Raw genomic sequence first — 22995 nt, forward strand, 5'->3', positions numbered from 1 at the left:
TTTGTGTACGTACTCTATATCAATATAATCTTAACATAAATTTTACAAATATCATGAATTTAATACTAAAACTTTCAGCAGAGCTGACTAGAATATTGATTTTCTAATACCTAATTCAGCAATTTTTCCATTTTCCACCATACTATCCTGTAACTACTATTTATGGAAGAGAATTTGACATTGTAATCACACACACGGGTAAATCTTTCACGATGCACCCAACATATATGCGCGCACACACACCTTTGCCAGGACCAACAATCCTACTAAAACAGGAAATGAGTCCTTTCAGTAAAGAAAAATTATCCCATTAATTAAGTTATTAGAGACACAGCATCTGTCAAACTGATCATTTACTATATTTTGGGTTGGTTATCCTTGTATATTTCTCATGGTCCATCACGTCATAACTGTTCTAAGTTACATGATCTCTCTTCCAATCACTGTACATCAGTTAATGCTTATAGTACAAAAAATAAAACTGAGCCTAAAAGGAAATCAAATCTGAGATTTCAACTTAATACCAACCATTAAAAGTGTGTATCAATACACCAATCCTATTCTCCTTTTATGTTAGCTCTAAATGTTAATAATAATTCTCTTAGGTACAGCAAAATAAAATGTATCTGCTGGATTAAAAACAAAAACAAAAACTCAGGGTTACAGTAATATCACCAGCTCTCACCCATCAGAAAGAACATTAACAAATACATTATTGGCACACATAGAAGACAAAGAAACACAAGATCTTTTTTTTCTTTTAGTTACCTGACAAATCTGAATAAACACATTCATAGGCTAAAGTGCCTCAAGCTGTTTTAGATCAAAAATACCTAAATGTGGATATAACAAGTTATTCTCTTACTGCAAATCTACTATGTAAAATGCATAAAAATTGAAGAATCACAACCAATTGATTTATTCAGGAGATCATGGTGCTTATAGCAATGTCCCAATTGTGAGCCTTCCTCAGCTTTGGGCAGGCCAAAAAATCTAAATTAGTGGTTCTTAATATGTGGTTTCCAGAGTAGAAGTCCCCACATCACCTGGGAACTTGTTAGAAATGCAAATTATTGGGTCCTACCTCGATCTACTGAATCAGAATCTCTGGGAGGGGGCCCCGTGTTCATGGTCTGATGAGTTCTCCAGGTGATTCAGATGCTCCTTCAAGTTTGAGAACTGATCTGAATGAAAGGCCCCTCAAATTTTTTTTTCTTTTGCTGCCTCCATTCATTCCTAACTTGTAACTTCATGCTTAATTAATTAACTTCTGCCATGCATCATAAATCTACTCATTGGAACTGCCTTCAAGCGTGGCTGTGTAAGTGAGGATGCTCCATTAATCATCACCACATTGACTCACACAGAAAAGCATCTGTGGATTCCCTGCCCCATCCTCAGCCTTGGCTGTTCTTGGCTCAGCTGCAGCTGCTACACACAATGGGGATTGCAGCTTTCAGAGGATCCATCCAACTGGCCATCAAGAATACTCGACTCATTGGTCACATTCTTCTCCATAAACCACCTGCATGCGTGTGCACACGGTCCTCACATTGCCCATGCCACATCCTCTCTGCCAACTTGCATATGACCCTGCTGCTCATGGCTGCTGAGGTTGCTCCCTGCAAATGTTTGGTGACTTGCTTAATCCAGAATGGTGGGCTTTGGCTCCACATGACCCTCTGTCCACTTCTGCAGTGGATGCTGGATTGTGCCACCGCACTCCAGATTGGGCAACAGAGTGACACCCTGTCTCAGAAAGAAGGAACCAGAGAGTAGCTGTGTTTTTAACAGTTGTTCACGTTGGAGGGAAATGAGGAGGTCCTGGTATCCTGAAAACTGTCTCATCTTCTTCTTAGTACTCAACACTAACTTCCACTTGATTAGATCCTTTCTCTGTCTTCGCAAGTCATATTGCTATATTTGGGCATATCCAAAGATAATGAGATAAGTAAACCTTATCTCATAAGTGACCTTGCTGTCAGTATTCATTTAGTTCATTGTAATATGGACATGTGTAAATGTAAATTATCTAGAAAATTCCAATAAATTCTGGACAACTTATATCTTATAATAGTGAAGGCCTATTTGTAATATGTCACTTATTTCAAATGTGGATTGCTTCTCTTATATTTTTACAATATTGAAGAATATTTTCATCCTACATATTTCTATCCCTAAAATGCTCAACTAGTGAGCCCATTTGGCTGTGGACCTGTCAATCATCACTGCATTGGTGTAAGAGTTAGAGGACGTCTGCGTCTCTTCTATAGCTTTCATATCAAAATACGGAGTGAATGATTGAATATAGCTTCCAAAAATGTTCTTATAGGGGTTTGATGGATGAAGCTACTTTTGGCTATCTCTGTTTCCAACATCACCCCTCCACTAAAGGATGACTCTGCCAGTTTGAAAATGATATGGCAGGTGATGCTGCCTTGGAAAAGCTAACAAGGAATAGTGAGTTTGGTGGATGCTCAAAACTCACAGAGCAAGAGAGACTCCCTGACCTAATTCATACCAGCCATAATTTGCTGCCTTCTCTGTAACCAGAAAAATCCTTTGGGGATCTGCATCACCAGACTCAAAGACTTCTCAGGACACTCGCCTAGGCTGTCATTCCCTATGAGCAGTGTCCTGAGCCAACACCACTGTCAGCTGGAAATCAGGCAGATACAGAGCATTACAGCCAACCGTTCTTCTCCACATTGTATTAAACCAGCTAATGCAGAGAGGAAGTGCTAAGGTCACTGTATTTTTAAAATACCTTTGCAGAAATAGTAAGGCCAATTCCCAAGTCCGCAATACATACAAAACTTAATTTTCAAGAAACAATAAAAGAGAGAAAAGCTCATCTCAGAACAAGCTAGCTATCATTTCACTAAAAAAGAAAAGTTGCTAGCTCAGTATTATTAGTTTCGTGCTTAATACAGCTCCTCTGATTAAAGCAAAAGTGTTATTCCTCTCTGCTATGGAGAGAACTTTCTTATTTCTCCCTCTCACAAATCTCTCATAGGGAATTTGTTTATTTACCTCCTTCAGATCCTGCACGACTGCGGTGAGCCTCTCATTTTCTGCCTGTACATTAGTGACCACAGCCCGGCTCTGTTTCAGTTCGTTCTGCATCTCCAAGATCTTCCCCAGATAGTAAGCCTCCTTCGATGCTGACTCCTGCAAAAGCGTTTCCTCCCGAGTCTCTCCATCTTCAGCAACCTTCCGGTGGATGGAGAAGGACTGCCCAAATGCCTGCAGAGTATATGGGAAGAAAAAGAGTGCACAACGAAATGCATCATAACCCTCTTTTAAGACTTGGGAAAATGTTTTCTTCTGCTTATATGTGTAAGAAAAGCTACTCTGCAAGACCCCCGAAATATAACAGTCTAGCAGCTCTCACTGATGCTTGAAATAATTCAATTCACTTAATAAGGAAAAATAAAATTTTAAAATATCTTGCGAAAAAAGATGTAATGCATTAAAGAAAACTTGAAAAACATTGTTACTTGCTTTACGTTCTCCTTTTTTTTTTTTTTTTTTTGAGACGGAGTCTCGCTCTGTCGCCCAGGCTAGAGGGCAGTGGTGCAATCTCGGATCACTGCAAGCTCCGCCTCCCGGGTTCACGCCATTCTCCTGCCTCAGCCTCCTGAGTAGCTGGGACTACAGGTGCCCACCAACATGCCCGGCTAATTTTTTTTTTTGTATTTTTAGTAGAGACGGGGTTTCACCTTGTTAGCCAGGATGGTCTCGATCTCCTGACCTTGTGATCCGCCCGTCTCAGCCTCCCAAAGTTCTGGGATTACAGGTATAAGCCACCGTGCCTGGCATATGTTCTCATTTTTTTAGACAACTCTTATCAAGAAATAGTTCAGTGTTAATAAGCCCATCAAAATTCATGTCACCTTCATTTTTTAAAAAATCTCACAAATATTTTACAAAAAAGAAAATAATCATTTAGTGTGCTTTCTAATACATTGGCATTAAGGACAGACCAATTATAAACAGTATCCTTAAGAGTTAAAATTACCAAACAGCATTTAAATTGCCCAGTACCACAAAAAAAAAGACACTGAATATCATCTCTGTATAAGAAAACATATATGTGTCTGTTTATTTGTGCAAAAAGAAATACAGGAGAAAAAAGTAGAAACTAAACTGGTCACTTATGGGGTGGATGGGAAGAATGGGAGACTGAAACGTGACAGAAGGGATGAAGTGGAATGACATTTTCCTGAAATGCCTTTTCACATGGTTCTTTTTCTTTTTGAGACGGAGTCTAGCTTGCCACCCAGGATAGAATGCAGTGGTATGATCTCGGCTCACTGCAGCCTCTGCCTCCTGGGTTCAAGCAATTCTCCTACTTCAGCCTCCCATGTAGCTAGGATTACAGACGCCCGCCACCATGCCCAGCTAATTTTTGTCCTTTTAGTAGAGAAGGGGTTTCACCTTGTTGGCCAGGCTGGTCTCAAACTCCTGACCTCAAGTGATTCAACCACCTTGGCCTCCCAAAGTGCTGGGATTACAGGCATGAGCCACCACGCCCGGCCCCTTTTCACAGAGTTCTGACTCTGAGAACTATAGTCATGTTTCACATCCCCCTAATAAAGAATAATTAAAACCAACCTCTCGGTGTTGGGGGAACCCAAAATGGAACACAAACAGTAACAAAAGAACCTAGCTGTATTACAAGTGAAAAACAACAGCCACCATGAAAGAGTAAGAAAGAAAATATCTAACCTAATTTTGGAAACCAGTACTTTTATTATATACCTTAAGACTAAAGACAAAAAGGACTGCACTCGGATGCTATATAGTCTTGTTGGTAAACTTGTTTCTCATAGAGATTATGGAAATCACAGTTCTGAAACTTCTTTACATATATACTAGGGTTGAGCAAATAAGTAAATATATTGTAGATAATGAATGCCAGGTTTCTAACTGTTGGAGAAAAAGCCACGAGTAAGGAAAGAGATATCTAAAAGGAAATTAGTGGTATTGAATTGTAAGTGGAAGTATTAATAAGTAGATAAACTTATTGTTTTTAATAGGTAGATATTTATAGGTATATAGATATGGAGAGAGAGGGAGAGAGAAACATGTTCACGTATGTGGATATACAGACACATTATTTCCTAGCACTGTAAGCTGAGACGGCCTAGAAGCAATGATATACCAGTAGCAATGAGCATATCCAGCACCCAGATTTTGTTTCTAAATACCAGTCTACAGTAAAAAGAACTAGGGTCTTTGGAGAAGTTACTGATTCTAGGGCTGGAGCAAAATAAGCCGGACACATCTTGTGATGCCAGAGTTACAAAATGCATTTAAAAGATGATGAGGATATGTCAAAAGGAGGCAGGAGCCTGTCTGAAGGGCCTTCCAATGGCCAAATCTGAGATATTTTGAGAAAAAAATTATAGTAACTAATTATATATCCACATTAACATAATAAATCAATAAATAGCAGAAGAAAGAACAGCTCTTTCTTCAGTAGAGCTGAATATACGTAGAATTATAATAATATAGAAGGAATGATGGAAATAAAATATATCAGCATTTAGAAAACACTAATAATTGTTACAGGTAAGAATCATCAATAGAATCTAAAATTAATGGGCAAAAGTATGATGAGAAACAGGATGTTTGCAGAGTCTTAAAGCATCTCCCCCCAAAGTACTTATTAATTCTAATGGGAAGAACAGTAACTTTGCAGTGGAGAAACCTGGTAGACACCACATTATCTAAGTGACCAAAACTTACATCAACAGCAATGAGACATACTGACATCATGTACCCTCTCATATAATACACTGGGGGCTGGGTGCGGTGGCTCCCGTCTGTAATCCCAGCTCTTTGGGAGACAGAGGTGGGAGACAGATCATCTGAGGTCAGGAGTTCAAGACCAGCCTGGCCAACATGGCAAAACCCTGTCTCCACTGAAAATACAAAAATTAGCCAGGCATGGTGGTGTGTGCCTGTGGTCCCAGCTACATGGGAGGCTGAGGCAGGAGAATCACTTGAACCCGAGAGACGGAGGTTGCAGTGAGCTGAGATTGTGCCACTGCACTCCACGCAGGGCAACAGATGGAGACCCCTTCTCCAAAACAATAACAAAAACAACAACAACAAAAAACACTGGGAAGGGCACAACATCACTTCAATGGTATTGTTGTCAAAAATGCATAAGCTAATTCTTATCCTAAGAAAACATCAGACAAACCCAAACTGGGGACATTGTACAAAATCACTGGTCGGGACTCTTCAAAAGTATTAAGTCATGAAAATTATAGAAAGACTCCTCCAGACTAGATGAGACTAACAAGACGTGACAATTAAGTGTTGTATGGGATTCTGGATTGGATCCTGGACTTTAAAAGGGACACTAGTAGGACAATCGGCAAACTGAAATAAGTTATTTAGGTTAGTTAGTGATGCTATTGTATCAACGTCAATTTCTGTTTCCTTCACTGTACTATGATTATGTAAGATGGTAACATCTGGGGAAGCTGTATCAAGGGTACATGAAAATCAGTGTAGTATTTTGGGGCAACTTTTTTCTAAGTCTGAAGTTATTAGAAAGTTTTGTTATTTCAAACAAAAAGTTAAAAAATAAATAAATGTAGTCTCTGCCTTAAAAGAGTTGATAGATTTGGTGAAACACTGGCACACAGAGTTATATAAGAACATAAGGACATGAACACCAAGGAGATACTATATTCAATGAGAAGAACGGTGGCTTTCTGGCATAACTTGTGATTTTATTACATTTTGAAATTTAAAATGTCATAGTAGGCTGGACACGGTGGCTCACGCCTGTAATCCCAGCACTTTGGGAGGCTGAGGTGGTGGATCACTTGAGGTCAGGCGTTCGAAACCAGTCTGGCCAACATGGCAAAACCCCATCTCTGTTAAAATACAAAGATTAGCTGGGTGTGCTTGTGCATGCCTGTAATCCCAGCTACTTGGGTGGCTGAGGCAGGAGAATCACTTGAATCTGGGAGATGGAGGTTGCAGTGAGGCGAGATCATGCCACTGCACTCCAGCCTGGGCAACAGAGCAAGACTCTGTCTCAAAAATAAAATAAAATAAAATAAAATGTCACAGCATATTGCTTCTGGGCTACGCTATCATCTATGAAAAGATTAGGCTGGAATTAACCTGTGAAACTTAGTTTCACATTTGTTATAAACCTTAAGGCAGAAAAGATATGTGTTAATCATTGTAAGAAACAACTTATAAAAAACAAGCTGGTACTCCTCCCTAAATTACACTCACAGAAACAGAAATTAAAACAAAAACAAAAACAAAAAAACACTGAAAACCCATGTCTTAGTTAAACTGCCTTAGAATCTTGACACGGATCAAAATCAAAAGATGGTCCCTAAGCATCAGTGGGACAGAAATATTCCAGTATCGATGTCCATCTGTACATACAGAGTAAAATATTCCTGGTGCCTGGCTTGTTCAGTCTCTCGACAGAAATTCTTATTTGAGTAGTCAGATTTCCAGATGTGGTGATAAGCACAGGTACTCATGAATAGATGAGAAATTATCTTTGCAGATGATGTTGACTTTGCTCTTGCATCAGTAATGATCAGATTCTGTGAGGTCAATTCTGAATTCAGTATCCATTAAAAGGCCTCTGGAGGGGAAGGTTCTCACAGCCTCTCTCCCTCTCCCCACAGTGGACTGCTGAGTCTTCAACAGATCATCATCCTGCAAAGGATCCCTCACTATATAGTCAAGTATTAGTACAATTTAAAATTAGCATGAACTGTGTGTCAAGAACCCCAGCTGGCTTTTTTTTTTTTCACAACTGTTTCCCCATTTCTATGTACAGGAAACTGGAAATGTCTGTCACAGGGCCATTTTCTTCACTCTGCCTGAGTAAAAGCAATAATTTGGCCATTCTGTGGCTCTCGTATTTTTCGCAGCACACAGGCAATGCTCTCTTGGCAGCTAAAACAACCCCTAAAGTCTTAAGAGCAAGTGAATTTATTGTTTTAAAGTTTTCAAAAATTGTACTCTGGATCTAGCACCAAAGGAGATAAACATTTCAGATATAGACCCAGAATAGATTTTCAAAAAAGAATCAAGAATTGAAATTGCAAATATCCAAATGTTGATAAATCCTCCATTCTTATTTATTCCAGTTCAGAAACCTTAATTGAACATATGGGTTTCCAAAATTAGCCATGATATTTATGAAGAACTTGGCCCTTCACTGGACCTGATTTGAAAAACAATGAAAGTATATGAGGTTATCCAAGGACACTAACCATCATGTTTTTCACTTGAAATAGCAAAATAACACCAATCCTGCCCAAGCTAGAGGTGCCTCATGATCTGCATTTGCAAATCCACTGAGAACTAAGAACTAACACTACTCAGAAAATGGCAGCTTTTAAGAAAGGGAGGGTGAAGGAGAAAACACTCCTATTTTAATCTAATTCCTAATTGTCAGCAACTAGAATTGGGCATGACACCCAGCTGACATCTATCATCTGGCTACTTGTTAAAGCTGATTTACCAGACCTGTCTGGCTCCACCAGGTACCTCCTTTCACCGTCACCTCCTGAGTATCTCCTGACAAAGCCAGGCCCAATAGAAAGGAAACAATGTTTTTCAAGGTTACTGAAGCTGCATCTTTGGCTGAAATCACAAAACTAGCTTCAATCTGTATTTATAGGAGATATAGGGTAGTCGTGCTTCTAGTTATATTTTGTTCAGATTGCAAATTCTTTTTAGGTACTGCAATCATTTCATGGGTAATTTTTGTTTAAAATAAGTTGAAGTACACTGACATTTTTCTATATACTTTTAGAATGTATTATGATTTCCTGTCATGTCTGTAGCTATAATTGCACAATATTACTTTTAGTATATTCCATTGCATGGAGCAAATTTGCTTTAAATTAGATGTGACTGTAAGTCCAGTTAGCTATGTAATAAGTACTTTGTTTTCTCCTTCTACTTACATGACTTCTTAATGCAAAGAAAATTGATATTTTCTGTGTTCATATTCAGGATGATACGTTAATTGATAAACAGAAATTTCGTACCCATTATTCTTCATAATATAAAAGATAAAAGAAAATTTTGACTAGTATATTTAATACCATTTTATCTTTAAAATGTTCTCTTTGATCACAGAATTTTCGTTCTTTCATCTCAAAAACTGTGGCAGAACGTGTACTAGGTCACCCAGGGACATTAGACAAAATACTTTTGATTTGAAACTGCAAAATAATACTAAAATTCATTCATTCATTTGTTGTTCATTCACTCAGCAAGTATTTACAAAGCACTGTACTATGTCAGGCACTGCTTTAGGCACTGAGGATTCAGCTATGTTCTGGGAAAACAAAAAACAAAAAACTCTGTGATCCAGAGCATGTATTCTAGCGGAACATAAACAAATCAATAGGTGCATGGCATGGCATAGTGTTGAAAAAGTTAAGGCAAGAGCATAGGCTAGCAGTGCCCAATGGAACTTTCTGCGATGATGTATCTGTGTTGCCCAATATGGTAACTATTAGCCACACGTGGCTACTGAGCTTTTGAAATGTGGCTGGTATGACCAAAGTACTGAATTTTTTATTTTGTCATTTAATTAATTTTAATTGTCATATATGGCTAGTGACTACTATGTTGGACAGGGATAGAGGGCAACCCAGATGCGTTCGGTGGGAACCTCATATAGAAAGGGCAGTCAGGGAAGAGGTGACCTTTGGGCAGAGACTGGAACAAAGTGAGGGAGTGACCTAGAAGCTGGCCTTTCCCTCAGAGAAGAAAGCTTAGATATAAGTGTTGCTAAGCAAGAATTACAGCACTGCCATGACGCCTCTTTAAAGACAATCACTGGCAGTTCTTTACAGTCTCTTCTAAAGTATTTTAAGATCTGAGTGCTCCAGAGGATATTCAGATATAAAAGGGTTGGCTAGTGGCCTGACATGGTACCCTATCCTCCCCAATGAACTAGTTTACTTTATTTGAACATATAACAAAAATTATCTGACCTTTCTGTTGCCTCAGCTGCCAGGAAATTCAGCATTAAATGCTCAACAGCAATAACGAAAATACCTTAAGGTTTTGTATAATTATCTCTGTTTTCTCTACATTGTTCTGCATTTTTTTGTGTTTATCCCATTGTATTGGTTTCTTCTACTTCAAATATTTTTGGAGTAGAAAGCATATGAGTTATAATCACATCAAATGGTTAAAATGATGCTTCATTACTGTTTGTTTTAAATGAAGTATTAATAAAAATCCTTATTAAGGCATGGAATTTGAGAGTTTAAGAGGTATGAAAGCTCTTCTAATGATTCATCCTTATTCCACTGAAAAACACTGAGGCCAGACTGGGCGCGGTGGCTCACGTCTGCAATCCCAGCAGTTTGGGAGGCTGAGGCAGGTGAATCACCTAAGGTCCACCTGACCAACATAGTGAAACCCCATCTCTATTAAAAATACAAAAATTAGCCGGCTGTGATGGCGGGTGCTTGTAATCCCAGCTACTCTGAAGGCTGAGGCAGGAGAATCGCAGGAGAATCGATTGAACCCAGGAGGCAGAGGTTGCAGTGAGCCGAGATTGCACCACTGCACTGCAGCCTGGGCAACAACGTGAGATACTGTCTCAAAAAAAAAGAAAAAAATAAAAAGAAAGAAAACACTGAGCCCAAATGATCTGATGAAGCACAAAAAATAGGAAGAACCTAGCTAAACGTGTTAGAACTGACTGAGAAGTGTCTCTCAAACTACTGCTGCATATTCCAGCAGCAAAGAGTCTTAGAGAGTAGATTCAATTAGAAAAGAAGAGCTCACAGGAGGCCAGGCAACTCAGAAGTACCCAGCCAGGAGAAACCAGTTTCCATGATGCGTATGGCTCAAAAGTTAATAGGAGACATGAGGCCTCCCTGACAGACTCAAGCCTGATCCTTGAAAGGGCAGATGTACTCATAAAAGGCCAAAAGAGGTTAAGAGTGTGGGCTCCTGAGGTGGACCAACTCTGCCACTTACTGTGTGACATTGGGCAAATTACATAACATTCTGTGACTCCATTTTTTCATCTGTAAAATGGGGATAATAATAGCTTCTTTCTCATACTGCCACGAGGCTTAAAAGAGAAAATCTATGTATCACTTGGAACAGACCTTGGTACAAATATAGTAAGTACTCAATGACTGTTGGCTATTATTAGCAGAAAGACGACGTGCTTTGGAATCAAATCCATTGGGGTTTAATGCAAATGCATCTGGGTTTAAATCTGCCTCCTCTGAAATGTTTGGCAAGGTTTTTAAGTTCTATGTTTCAGTTACCTCATGTGTAAAATAAGAATAATATCATCTACCTTAAAGGTAAAAACAGCCTAGTCCTAAAAGGCAAGGATATCAGATAAGAGATGTAAAATTCATACCAAAATGCCTTGGACACAGTAAATGCTTATTAAATATCAATACCAATCCTCTTCTCTTCTGACCTTGGAAAGTCTCAGATTGAACACTGGCAAGCTGTTGCTTCCTCTGGTGTAAAGGTTTTCCTTGGACTTATCCAAGACTCAGGTGGCCGTTTACCTCATTATGAGAGCAGCTCCCTACTCATTTGTGAAACACTAAACCTCCTGCTAGGAAAGGAGTCCTGAGATGAATCTTTTTTCTCATTAAGTCATTAAAAATGTACAAAGACAAACACAGAGAAATTTCTTGAGGCATACGCTCTTACGGTTTATATTAGCAAAGGTTGCAGCTTTTTTTTTTCTCTTAATGGGAATTTTCAATTCTTTCTTAACTTCTTCAGTTTTTCTAGCTTTTAACATAACTCCACCCAATTATAAAGTCCATCCATTTGAGAAACACAGAATATCTAATTACCAATTTTTGATTCTCATTTTGTATTCTGAAAACCATTTTTCAATAATCATAAAAACAAAAGACATGCATTTTAAATGAGATGTTTTTTAAAAAAAATCTATCACATATTCTTAACTGATTTAATCATCACATTACATGCCTACCGAGTATCATTCAAATAAATAGCATATCATATTTTCTATCCTTCTTAACTAAATATTCTGTGATAACCTGGTGTAATACCCCAAGTTTTTCTAAGATAATAGTCAATAGCCTATTACTTAGATATATATTTACTTAAAGCCTGGATTTTTTTTTCTAACCCTGATGGTTTGTAATTGGTACCTCTATTTGCTTAATAAACTCCCTTGTCAACTGTTTAGAGAGTTTTTTTGTATTTTGTGGTTACATATTGAATATGTAAAAAAAATTTATGATAAAATATAAACACAAAATGTAACATTAAAATGAATTCCTATAGTTTAAGAAAGGGACCAAGACCCGCTAGCCTCAAAGGCCTCTGTCTGTCCTCCTTGGTCCTATCTCTCTCATTGTACCTTTGGCCACTCCCCAGGTAAACACTATCCTGCATTTTGTATCACCATTTTCTTTATAGTTTACCATATATGTATGTTTCTGTAAATAAAATGCTATTTATTATTGTAGTAAAATACTGTTTGTAAAATTCATATGATGAAATCCTTCCACATGCACTCTTTTGCAATTTGCTTTTGGAACTCAACTTTAAATTCCGTTTATTCATTCTGATTAATGTAGCTGCAGCTACATTAATGTAGTAGATAAACTGCAGCTATATCAATGTAGTTTTCATTGTTATAAAGTAGTCTACTGGATATATACTTCATATTAATAATCCATTCTCTTGACAATGGATGATTGGATTGTTTCCAGTCTTTTGCTATTATAAACAATGTAGCTGTGAACACTCTTGGGCATTTAACTTAGGCTAGTACTTTTCAAAATACATTTGCTGAAGGAAGAGTTTTCTTTCTTTCTTTCTTTTTTTTGAGATGGAGTCTTGCTCTGTCTCCCAGGCTGGAGTGCAGTGGCGTGATCTCGGCTCACTGCAACCTCCACCTCCCGGGTTCAAGTGATTCTCCTACCTCAGCCTCCTGAGTAGCTGGGATTACAGGCATGCGCCACCACACCCAGTTAATTTTTGTATTTTTAGTGGATATGAGGTTTCACCTTGCTGGCCAGGCTGGCCTTGAACTCCTGACATCAGGTGATCAGCCCGCCTTAGCCTCCCAAAGTGCTGGGATTACAGGCATGAGCCGCTGCTCCCGGCCTGGGAGAGTTTTATTTCTAATCCTTGTGGGCTAATGCTTTTTATTTGTGAAATACAATAAAAATAAATTACTATATGTATATTTCTACCATGCGATCCAACCATTCCACTCCTAAGTATTTATTTATCCAAGACAAATGAAAGCATGTGATCACATAAAGATTTACACACAAATGTTCATAGCAGCCAAAATGCAAACATTTCAAATATCCATCAATTGGTGAATAAAAAACCAAGTTGTGGCACATCCATACAATGGAATACTAATCGGCAATAAAAAGGAGAAAACTACTGACATATCCAACAACATGGCTGAATTGCAAAACATTATGCTAAGTAAAAGAAGCCAGACAAAAGCAAGAGTACATTCAGTAAAATTCCATTTACATGAAATGCTAGAGAATGCAAACTAATCTATAGTGACAATAGGCAGATGAGTGGTTGCACTGGGGAGGGAACAGGAGTGGAGGATTATGAAGGGATGTGGAGGGCCAAATGGGAGAGATTACACAGGGACGAGAAAATATTTTAGAGAGTCATGGATATGTTCATTATCTTGGTTGTGTTGATGATTTCGCAAGTATATACATATGTCAAAATTGACATATAATATATTGCACATATTTAAAGAGTGCAAATTGATCACCTATACATCAACAAAGCTGTAAAATCATAAATATTAGAAAAATATGAGAAAAAAGCACAAAGTACAAGCCTCAATTTTTCCATTATAAAATTTGACATAAAATTATATTTCAGTAAATTTAATCAGAAGAGAAAAGATTACAAAAACTGTACCATTATTCACTGAAAGTATGATTCATATAAACTTGCTGCAGATCTGTAGGAAATAAATTGCAAACCAGCGCTGGCCCCCAGGTGCAATTTGAGTAGCAGTATCCTAAGTCACATGTGCAAGAGTTTCTCAAGCAGTGGTTCTCAACCTTACGAACCCATTAGAATCACTTGGGGAGATTTTAAAAACAAAGACATAGAGATTCCATCTCCATTCTGAGTTAACTAATTTGGGAAAGAGATTCCCAAATATTCTCAGTTGAAGGGACACTACTAAGTGGCTCAATTTTTTCAGGGTTCTAGGCACCCCTAGAACAAATTCCTAACAATTCCATTTAAGTAGTTAGGTCCAAAAAAGTTAACAAGTCTTTTTTGTCCTAACAATGCAGTAGCTGTTTGAAAAATCTGTATGAAAATACCAAAGAAAAAAGTTTTATTTCATTCTTAAATAACCTCAATTACTTATTAATGGAATGTGTGCACTCGTTGGGCACTATACAACTTCTTAAACTTTGGAATCATATTGGACTCTATCACCCTTATTTCCTCTTCCATATTGATTTTCATGATATCTGCTTTTTGTTACAGCAACCACTGAAAATCCAGCTTCGCATAATAGAAAGGGATGATGCGTGGGGTAACATTGAGACTGAACTGAACTGTCTTGAGCTAGTAATTCACACTGTGTTCAACAGATGCCAAGTATCACTGCATTCCCCTTGAACATTTAAGATATTCCAGCATCTTCTGTGAGTTTGCTGTGGTTCCCCAGGGCATCTTGGCATACCATTTGAGAATCACAGGTCTGGGGTAAGGGCCAGGTGTAAGTATTTCCGACATGCTCATTTTGGGATGCTATTATGCCAGGCTTGAGAAGCATTGCTGTGGAGTATGGGCAGTGTTGTGGATTACACACAGCTTCAACTCTTCCTGACAAGGCTGCAGAGTTCTCCAAAGTGGCTGTACTAATTCAACTGCCACCAGCAGTGTCTAAGGATTCCTGTTTGTGACTCTACATTGTTAGGGTTGTTTTTTAAGACTTAAAAATTTTGGCCGCCCCGGAGAGTGTGAAACAGTATCACCTGGTGCTTCTCATTTGCATTTCCCTGATTACTAACGAAGTTAAGTAGTTTCACATTTTTATTGACCGTCACATTTTTTTTTCTTTTTTTTTTTTTTTTTTTTTGACAGGGTCTCCTCTATTGCCCAGGTTAGAGTGCAATGGCATGATCACAGCTCATTGCAACCTCCACCTCCCAGGCTCAGGCAATCCTCCCACCTCAGCCTCCCAAGTAGCTGGGACCACAGATGTCTGCCACCACACCCAGTTAATTTATGTATTTTTTGTGGAGATGGGGTTTCACCATGTTGCCCAGGCTGGCCTCAAACTCCTGGGCTCAAGCAATCCACCTGTCTAGGCCTCCCAAAATGTTGGGATTACAGTTGTAAGCCACCACGCCCAACCTCACATTTCCACTTCTGTGTAGTTTCTATTCAAGGCTTTTGTTCATTTTTCTCCAGAGTACCTTTTTCCTTTATTAATTTGTCAGTTACATGTATGGCAAGTATCTTCCTCGAGTATTTATGGGTTGTTTCTTAACTCATTTTACAGTGCTTTTGATGAAGAGAAGTCCCACATTCTAAAAGACAAGTTTCTGTTTCCTAATTGTTAGTTACATGTTATTGTGCCAGACCCCTATTGAGTTGGATAGGGATAGCACAGGTTCCAGAGGCCAAAGAAGAGACCGAGAGCTGGCAAATGAGATATAGGGCTTCTCGAGGGGACTTAACATATGCAGCGGTCCAGTGGTGGCAGGCTGGATGGACGAACCACTACCGTTTCTAAAAAGTATGCAGTTTATATAGCATTTTTACTTAGCTCCCCTCCTGCAACCTTCACCTGGCAACCCTCCTTTAATCCGAAATGAGCCGGGGGTTCAGATGTTCCTCATAGACAAGGAATCAATCTCCAGGTTGGCCACTCCCAGGTTCCTCAGCTGAGAACTCCAAACACACATTCTTCTTAGACCATAGGGTCATTCTCAGGGTATGCTTCGGTTGTTGCTGTCAGGTGTGCCTGCCACACATATGTATGGCACATATTTTCTCCCAGTGTGTGGTTTTTCTTTCCCACTCTTTTAGCAATGTCTTTTGATGAAGTAATTTCCTTGATTTTAAGATGGCTCAATGACCAAACCTTTGCCTTATAGCTAACACTATTTGTAAATCCTTCCCTCCTCCAAGGTCATAAAGCTATTCTCCTATACTATTTCCAAAAGTTTCAAAGTTTTGCCTTTTATAACTTAAGTCCCTTAATCTCCCTGAAATTGATTTTTGTGTATGAAATGAAGTACAGATCCATTTCAATTATTTTCTGAATGAATAATCAATTTCCCGTGCACCATTTAATGTATTACCCCTCCTATCCCACTGATGTCGAGTGCCAGCTTAGCCATAAATCACACTGACGTGAGTGTTTCTGTTTCTAGGCTATCCTATAATGTGCCACTAATGGTCATAAGATATCTAAGTAGGAGCCAGTTCCCCTGAGAAAAGAGGGGTACCTGACATCATCCAAACCTTATTCATTAAGTTATTTTAACTTTGGGCCTGGTGCGGTGGCTCACGCCTATAATCCCAGCATTTGGGGAGGCTGAGGTGGGCAGATCTCTTGAGCCCAGGAGTTCAAGACCAGCCTGGGCAATGTGGCGAGACCCCATCTCTACAAAAAATATAAAAATTAGCCAGGCATGGTGGTGCACACCTGTAGTTCCAGCTACTTGGGAGGCTGATATGGGAGGACTGCTTGAGCCTGGAAGGTCGAGGCTGCAGTGAGCCAAGATCACACCACTGTACCCAAGCCTGGGCAACACAGTAAGACCCTGCCTCCAAAATAATAATAAATAAATAAACAATAAACTTTGAAATATCTGCATCATAACTGGACATCATTACTAAGGTATCCTAATGGCAATCTATAAATGAAAACAATGTTACTTTGTATAAAAGAAGCAAATACGTATTGATGAAGCTTAGTCAGGAATATATAAAACCTAGAGTTTTTTCCTTTAAGTAATATATGTAATTGTTAAAGAAAATATAGATAATACCAAAAAGCAGAAAAAAAACTACCCCTTGGATTACCTTTTCTCACCTACCCCTATAATTTGGGCAAGTTCAGGACCTCCAGATTTTTTCCCACAATTGCCTACTGGGCCCCTTGAAGTCCTGAACACTTCTTCTTACTCACGAGGTTTTGGGTCTCAAACTAGGATCTGATCTTGTTTCCTGGTGAACCTGTCTCAACCAAACAGACGCCATCTGCCCAGGCTGGCAGCTGTCCATGCTTCCTCTCTCTAAATCCTCCCCAGGTTCCTAGTTTTTCTTTTTGTTGGCACAGTGATAAATGTCAGGAAATCTTGGGTTCAAAAATGGTGGGCAACCATTGTTCCATAAGTATTATATATGATCAGTGTTATTTCTGGTGGTTCACATCAGCTTCTTCTGGCTGTGTTAAAAGCTAGTCTCTTTTTACTAAAGCCACCAACCAAATACAGACACTTTAAAAATCAGCATACGGAAAGTATATGTGCTCAGCAAGCAATCTAAGAGGAGATTGCTTGCTTAGCAGAATATGTCTATTCAGAAGCAAAACTTAAAGGCACACGTTTTCTGACTATTATAACCAGAAATAAATTCTCCAGATTTTCCATAGATTGTGTCTTTTTTTTTAAACAAATACGTATAAAATAGAGGTAAACTATTTTTTCTGGGTCTTGGCCAATGAGTGTCTTTATCATTAAAATGTAAATTTTTATTTAAACTTTTTTTCTGGGTCTTGGCCAATGAGTGTCTTTATCATTAAAATGTAAATAAAAGGAAGAAAACTTAAATCATCATAAGTTATATTCTGGGTCCTCAAGTTTGAAAGTAATACATTTCACATTACATTTCCCAATTAAAAATGAAACCTATCCCCAGGAAGAAAAAATAATTTCCCCCCTAATTTTCCCTGCTCCCCCTTTCTTTCTTTCCACCATCCTCCTTCCCTCCAATATTTACTGAGTGCCTATGCATTTAGGTGCCAAATCGCTGGAATACCAAGCCTTCATTACATTGTATGAAGAAGTCTAGTGGTTTCATTTAAATGCAAGTTTTGTATAAAAGCACGTCTATCCTTTTAAAGGACAACTTGTTAAGACATTCATTTGATTCAGCTCAAGAAAATTAACTGAAATCAGCTGAGGCATTGTGACCACACTACAATCCTCCTAGATCAGAGTATCTCAGAGGAAATTATTCTAGCTGGAAGCTCAGAGAAGGAAAGCCTTGTTTCAGAAGAAAGAACCATAGAAAGGAGATTTTCTTTCAGGAAAAAAAGTTATTTCATACTATTTCAGAAGAAAAAATTACAGTAGGCTCTTTTGGAAGCCAAGATGAAAGTAATGAGGGACGATTCCTGATCTTGCAATTAGTACAAAAAGCAGTATTGACATGGAGTTACCAACGTGACCTCGACTTTCTTAAAATTCAGTTGTGACTAGGATATAGGAAACAGATCAAGAGGCTTTTAGTATTAAGCAAAGAAAAATGTTTCTTGGACATATTATTTCCTTTGTTCTGTATTTGGACACTTATATTCTTATTGTTTAACAAAGTGAATCAACCGTATCTTTTGAATGTGCCTTCTGGTCCTCATGTAAAGTAATGTGATCTTTCACTTGAATTTTTAGAAAACTGCCTCAGTCTGAAAATCATTATTTATAATAACATTATTCCCTGTGTTGCATATAAGGTTCAGTACAATCATTATTTATAATAACATTATTCACTGTTGCATATAAGGTTCAGTACAATCATTATTTATAATAACAACACTATTCCCTATGGTTGCATATAAGGTTCATAACCTCTCAGCTTCTAAGTAGCACCACTGCTATTCAAAGCCTGGTGGCCCTGAATCTGTCCACCAAATATACCATACTATCTACTGCAGAATTGCAGCAAAACACCAGAAACGATGAGCTTGTTAAGAAACATTTATAAAATAATATGATACCTTTGCTCTGAACTTAGAGAAAGAAAATATAAAAGTAGTTTAAGGAGACGGAGCCATGAGCTTGTTTAGGCTCAACTAGAGCAAACCATCATCCAGTTATCTCTGTCCTGGTCGGCTATGGTGGAAGGGACTGTGAGTTGCCCACACAATATCCACTCTTCCCACTTCCTGACTTAAAAATGTGTTATTTGGAGTGATAAAGTCCTCAGCCTAAAGCTTTCCCAACCTCCTTGGTTTCTGGAGGTGTTCAAGGAAGTGTAAGCAGAAGTTAAGTGGATGGAAGCCAGGGAAGCCCTTTAAAGCAAACTGATTCAGCTGAGAGATAGGTACTTTTGCCATTATGCTTTCTTCCATCTTGGAACGTGGACATAATAGCTGAAGCACCAGTAATGGCAGGCCAGCTCTCACTAACGCAGGCCTCCATAACAACTGTTTCAGTACTGACTGAGTGGTTAACTTAAATATTAAAAGCTAAGAAAGCCAGTGCCCTTATACAAAGGCTGGAATGTAACAAAAGCCCACCAAGAGTTTTGCCTAGGCTTTTCCTGGGCCTTAAAGCATAACAAAATAACAAAGGAATTCTTAACAGGACCCATTTAGGATTAAACGAGTTTTATTGTGGGTCTGAAGAAACTCCCCAGACCTCCACAAACAAGTTTATTGGAGGTCTGAAGGAACTCCCCAAACCTCCGTGATTTAAGCAGGAGACATGATAACGGTAATCACCCCAGCAGCTGGACCCATTTAGATTAAGTAAATTTACTGAGGCTCCAGAAGAAGGTCTTCAGGACTCAGACCTTAGCTATAGATTAGAAGAAGTTAATCACTTATGTCTTTAGATGAATGCACACTTACACGTAGACATATAGCTTAGAAGGTATATAAGCTCTGGAAAACTGTAATTTTGAGTTGGTCTGGTGATAATTTCCAGGCCTTCCTCCTATACCAGTTGCAGAAATAAAAACGCTTCCTCCCCAGTTCATCTGCATCTCGTTATTGGGCCACGAGAAATAGCAGCCCAACCCTCAGTTTGGTCTGGGAACACCAGGAGCATCTTGTGGTCATGAGGAGACATTTGGCATGTAAGCCAGCACCAAGGATGGGAAAAAACAATGTGAGAAGGAACCTGGGCCCCCTGTGACCATGGAGTTGCCATACAAGCCCTGAGCTACTTACCTCTGAACTTCTTTCATGCTTAAGCAACTCTTATTTGAGTTTTCTATAAAATGTGATTGAATCCTAATCCTAAGTGATGTCTTATATAATTTTTCAACTCTAATTATCCTCAATATCTTTTTTTGCCAGAAATTTACAAAAGCCAGAAATTTACAAAAGCTATTAATAAGTTGTATTCTCACTCATAACTTATTTTCTGCCTCGTATTTATGCCTCTCTGCAACTCATCCCCCAACAGCCTCAAATTCATGTCTTTATCTCTCTCAGTTCTACCCAAGACCATAGTAATGCTGACTTCTCCTGGGTTTCACAGCATATACTATTAACAGGGGAAAATGGAATATTAAAGGTAGAAATGAGCAGTAAATGCAAAAGTCAACAGCTTGGACTGGGATGTCAAGGGAAAAAATGTCATGGAAAATTAAAAGTTAAGAACCCTGTCTAGAATCACAACAGGTCCAGTAATTGCTGAAACCAGGGCTTAAATCTAATGACTCTTTTGTGATGTCAGTCTCAGGAAATGACTGATAGTGAACTGGCAAGAAGGATGTGGAAGGAGCTTCAGGTTGAGGATGATAGGTTTAGCAACACCCTTGACGGCAGGAGGAGAGAGGTGGACAGTTCTTGTGTACAAACAGCCAGAAGTCATAAGAGTGGAGGACCATTTTAAGAAGCCCAAAAAACTAATGAGGAAGTGGTAAATAAAATAGGTAGGCTTGGAAGCGCCTCTCAACCACCAGATTGGAAAAAAAAAAAAAAAGAGTGGGGGTAGGGGAAGCAGATTAACAAGCAAGAACACTCAGCTACAAAGCAGGATATTCACACAGGCCTGTCAAACTGTACAATGGCTGCTTTTTATCGCCAACTAATGCAACATTCATCCCTCACCCTGACCTTAACTCTGACCATAGAGGACTTTCAGGTTCTTCATTATTTTTGCCAATATTTTTGGAATATATATATATATATATATATGCATATTATTCCCATAATCATCCCCTGATAACATTTACTAAAAAGTCTGTGCCGTAAAAACTTTAAGGGTATTCGGTGCTCTCCCCCAAATCATCAGTATAATTTTTTTTTTCTTTTTTCAGACAAAGTTTTGCTCTTGATGCCCAGGCTGGAGTGCAATGGCACGATCTCAGCTCACCGCAACCTCTGCCTCCCAGGTTCAAGCAATTCTCCTGCCTCAGCCACCCAAGTAGCTGGGATTACAGGCATGAGCCACCACGCCTGGCTAATTTTGCATTTTTAGTAGAGACAATGTTTCTCCATATTGGTCAGGCTGGTCTCGAACTCCCCACTTCAGGTGATCCACCCGCCTTGGCCTCCCAAAATGTTGGGATTACAGGCATAAGCCACGGTGCCTGGCAATTTTTTTTTTTTACTATATGCATGCTTGATACTCAAAGCTTTGTACTGGAGAGTCACTCACAGCTTGTTGATAAAGGTGAAGGTTAGCAAAGTTCACAATATGTAAAACTCGGGCATACTGGGACTATAAATCCTAACTCTTGCTGGGTGAAGCCCCCTTTCTGTCTTACTTATTGCTGATCTGTATCATATCATCATAAAAATCTCCTAGCTAGTTTATAATATCTTCAGATGTGCAGACCTCAGAAATGTAATCTATTTCTTGTAGAATACAGTCATAGCCTTAAGCTATACATATTAATTGGTTGTCAAGGAAATTGTTCTCCCTCCTTTATATGAAGCATCCCTGGTAAAGAGCCAAAATTACTTTGTCAGTTACTTCCTCCACTTTATCACTAAGAAAATATTAAGACTTTTGGTTTCCTTCTTTGGGCCTGATTATAATAAACTGATAATCATAAGCAGATTATTTTTTTCAAACAATATGAATTTATCTTCCACAGGCCCAAATATTTCCACCCCAACTCATAACCCTGCCAATGCTTTTAGCTTCTAGGTAGAATAAGGATTGAAATTCAAGATGTAGACATTTAAAATATAAGTAAAATCTTGAGGCCAGGCGCAGTGGCTTAAGCCTGTAATCCCAGCACTTTGGGAGGCCAAGGTGGGCAGATCACCTGAGGTCAGGAGTTCGAGACCAGCCTGGCCAACATGGTGAAACCCCGTCTCTACCAAAAATACAAAAATCAGTTGGGCCTGGTGAAGTATGCCTGTAATCCCAGCTACTCCAGAGGCTGAGGCATAAGAATCTCTTGAACCTGGGAGGCAGAGGTTGTAGAGAGCTGAGATCGTGCCACTCTAGCCTGAGACTCTGTCTCAAAAAAAAAAAAAAAGTAAAATCTTGAAAAGGAAAGGATGCTTTGCTTTAAATGACTGATGGCTTTTCCCAAGATGAGTAAGTGTGGCTTATAAATGTCTTTTGTAAAATTTTAAAGTACTTATTTAACAAAGAAAAGTTGTACGTATTCAAGGGGTACAACATGATGATTTGATATACATACACGGTGTGTACTGACTACCACAATCAAATTAACTAACATATCCATCACCACCCAGAGTTATCATCTGTGTGTGGTTGCAGTGATGATACTTAAAATCTATCTTCTTATCTCATTTCAAGTAAACACAGTATTGTCAACTATATTCACCACGTTGAACATTAGATCCACTGAACTTATTCATCTTAAAACTAAAAGTTTGTACACTTTGACTAATACCTCCCCTAATCCCTCACCCCCCAGACCCTGGCAACCACCATTCTACTCTGTTACTAAGAGTTCAACTTTTTAGATTCTACATATAAGTAAGACAAAACAATATTTGTCTTGCTGTGTTTGGCTTATTTTACTTACCATCATGTCCTCCAGGTTCATTTC

General features: G+C 38.7%; 1 protein-coding gene across 14 annotated transcripts in view; it reads right to left on the bottom strand.

Moving 5' to 3' along the window:
• Positions 1-22995, bottom strand: part of BICD1 (BICD cargo adaptor 1) — a 278578-nt gene that overhangs the window by 162945 nt on the left and 92638 nt on the right. For all 14 annotated transcript variants that reach the window (XR_008670351.2, XM_055357923.2, XM_055357921.2 and 11 more), the window contains exon 2: positions 3034-3246. Coding sequence is in view for 13 of the 14 variants with exons in the window: in XM_055357923.2 (XP_055213898.1) it covers positions 3034-3246 (213 nt within the window). In the remaining variant the exon portion in view is untranslated. The remainder of the gene's footprint in view (positions 1-3033; positions 3247-22995) is intronic.

Source organism: Gorilla gorilla, chromosome 10 (assembly GCF_029281585.2).
Source record: "Gorilla gorilla gorilla isolate KB3781 chromosome 10, NHGRI_mGorGor1-v2.1_pri, whole genome shotgun sequence".
Taxonomy (NCBI): Eukaryota; Metazoa; Chordata; class Mammalia; order Primates; family Hominidae; genus Gorilla; species Gorilla gorilla.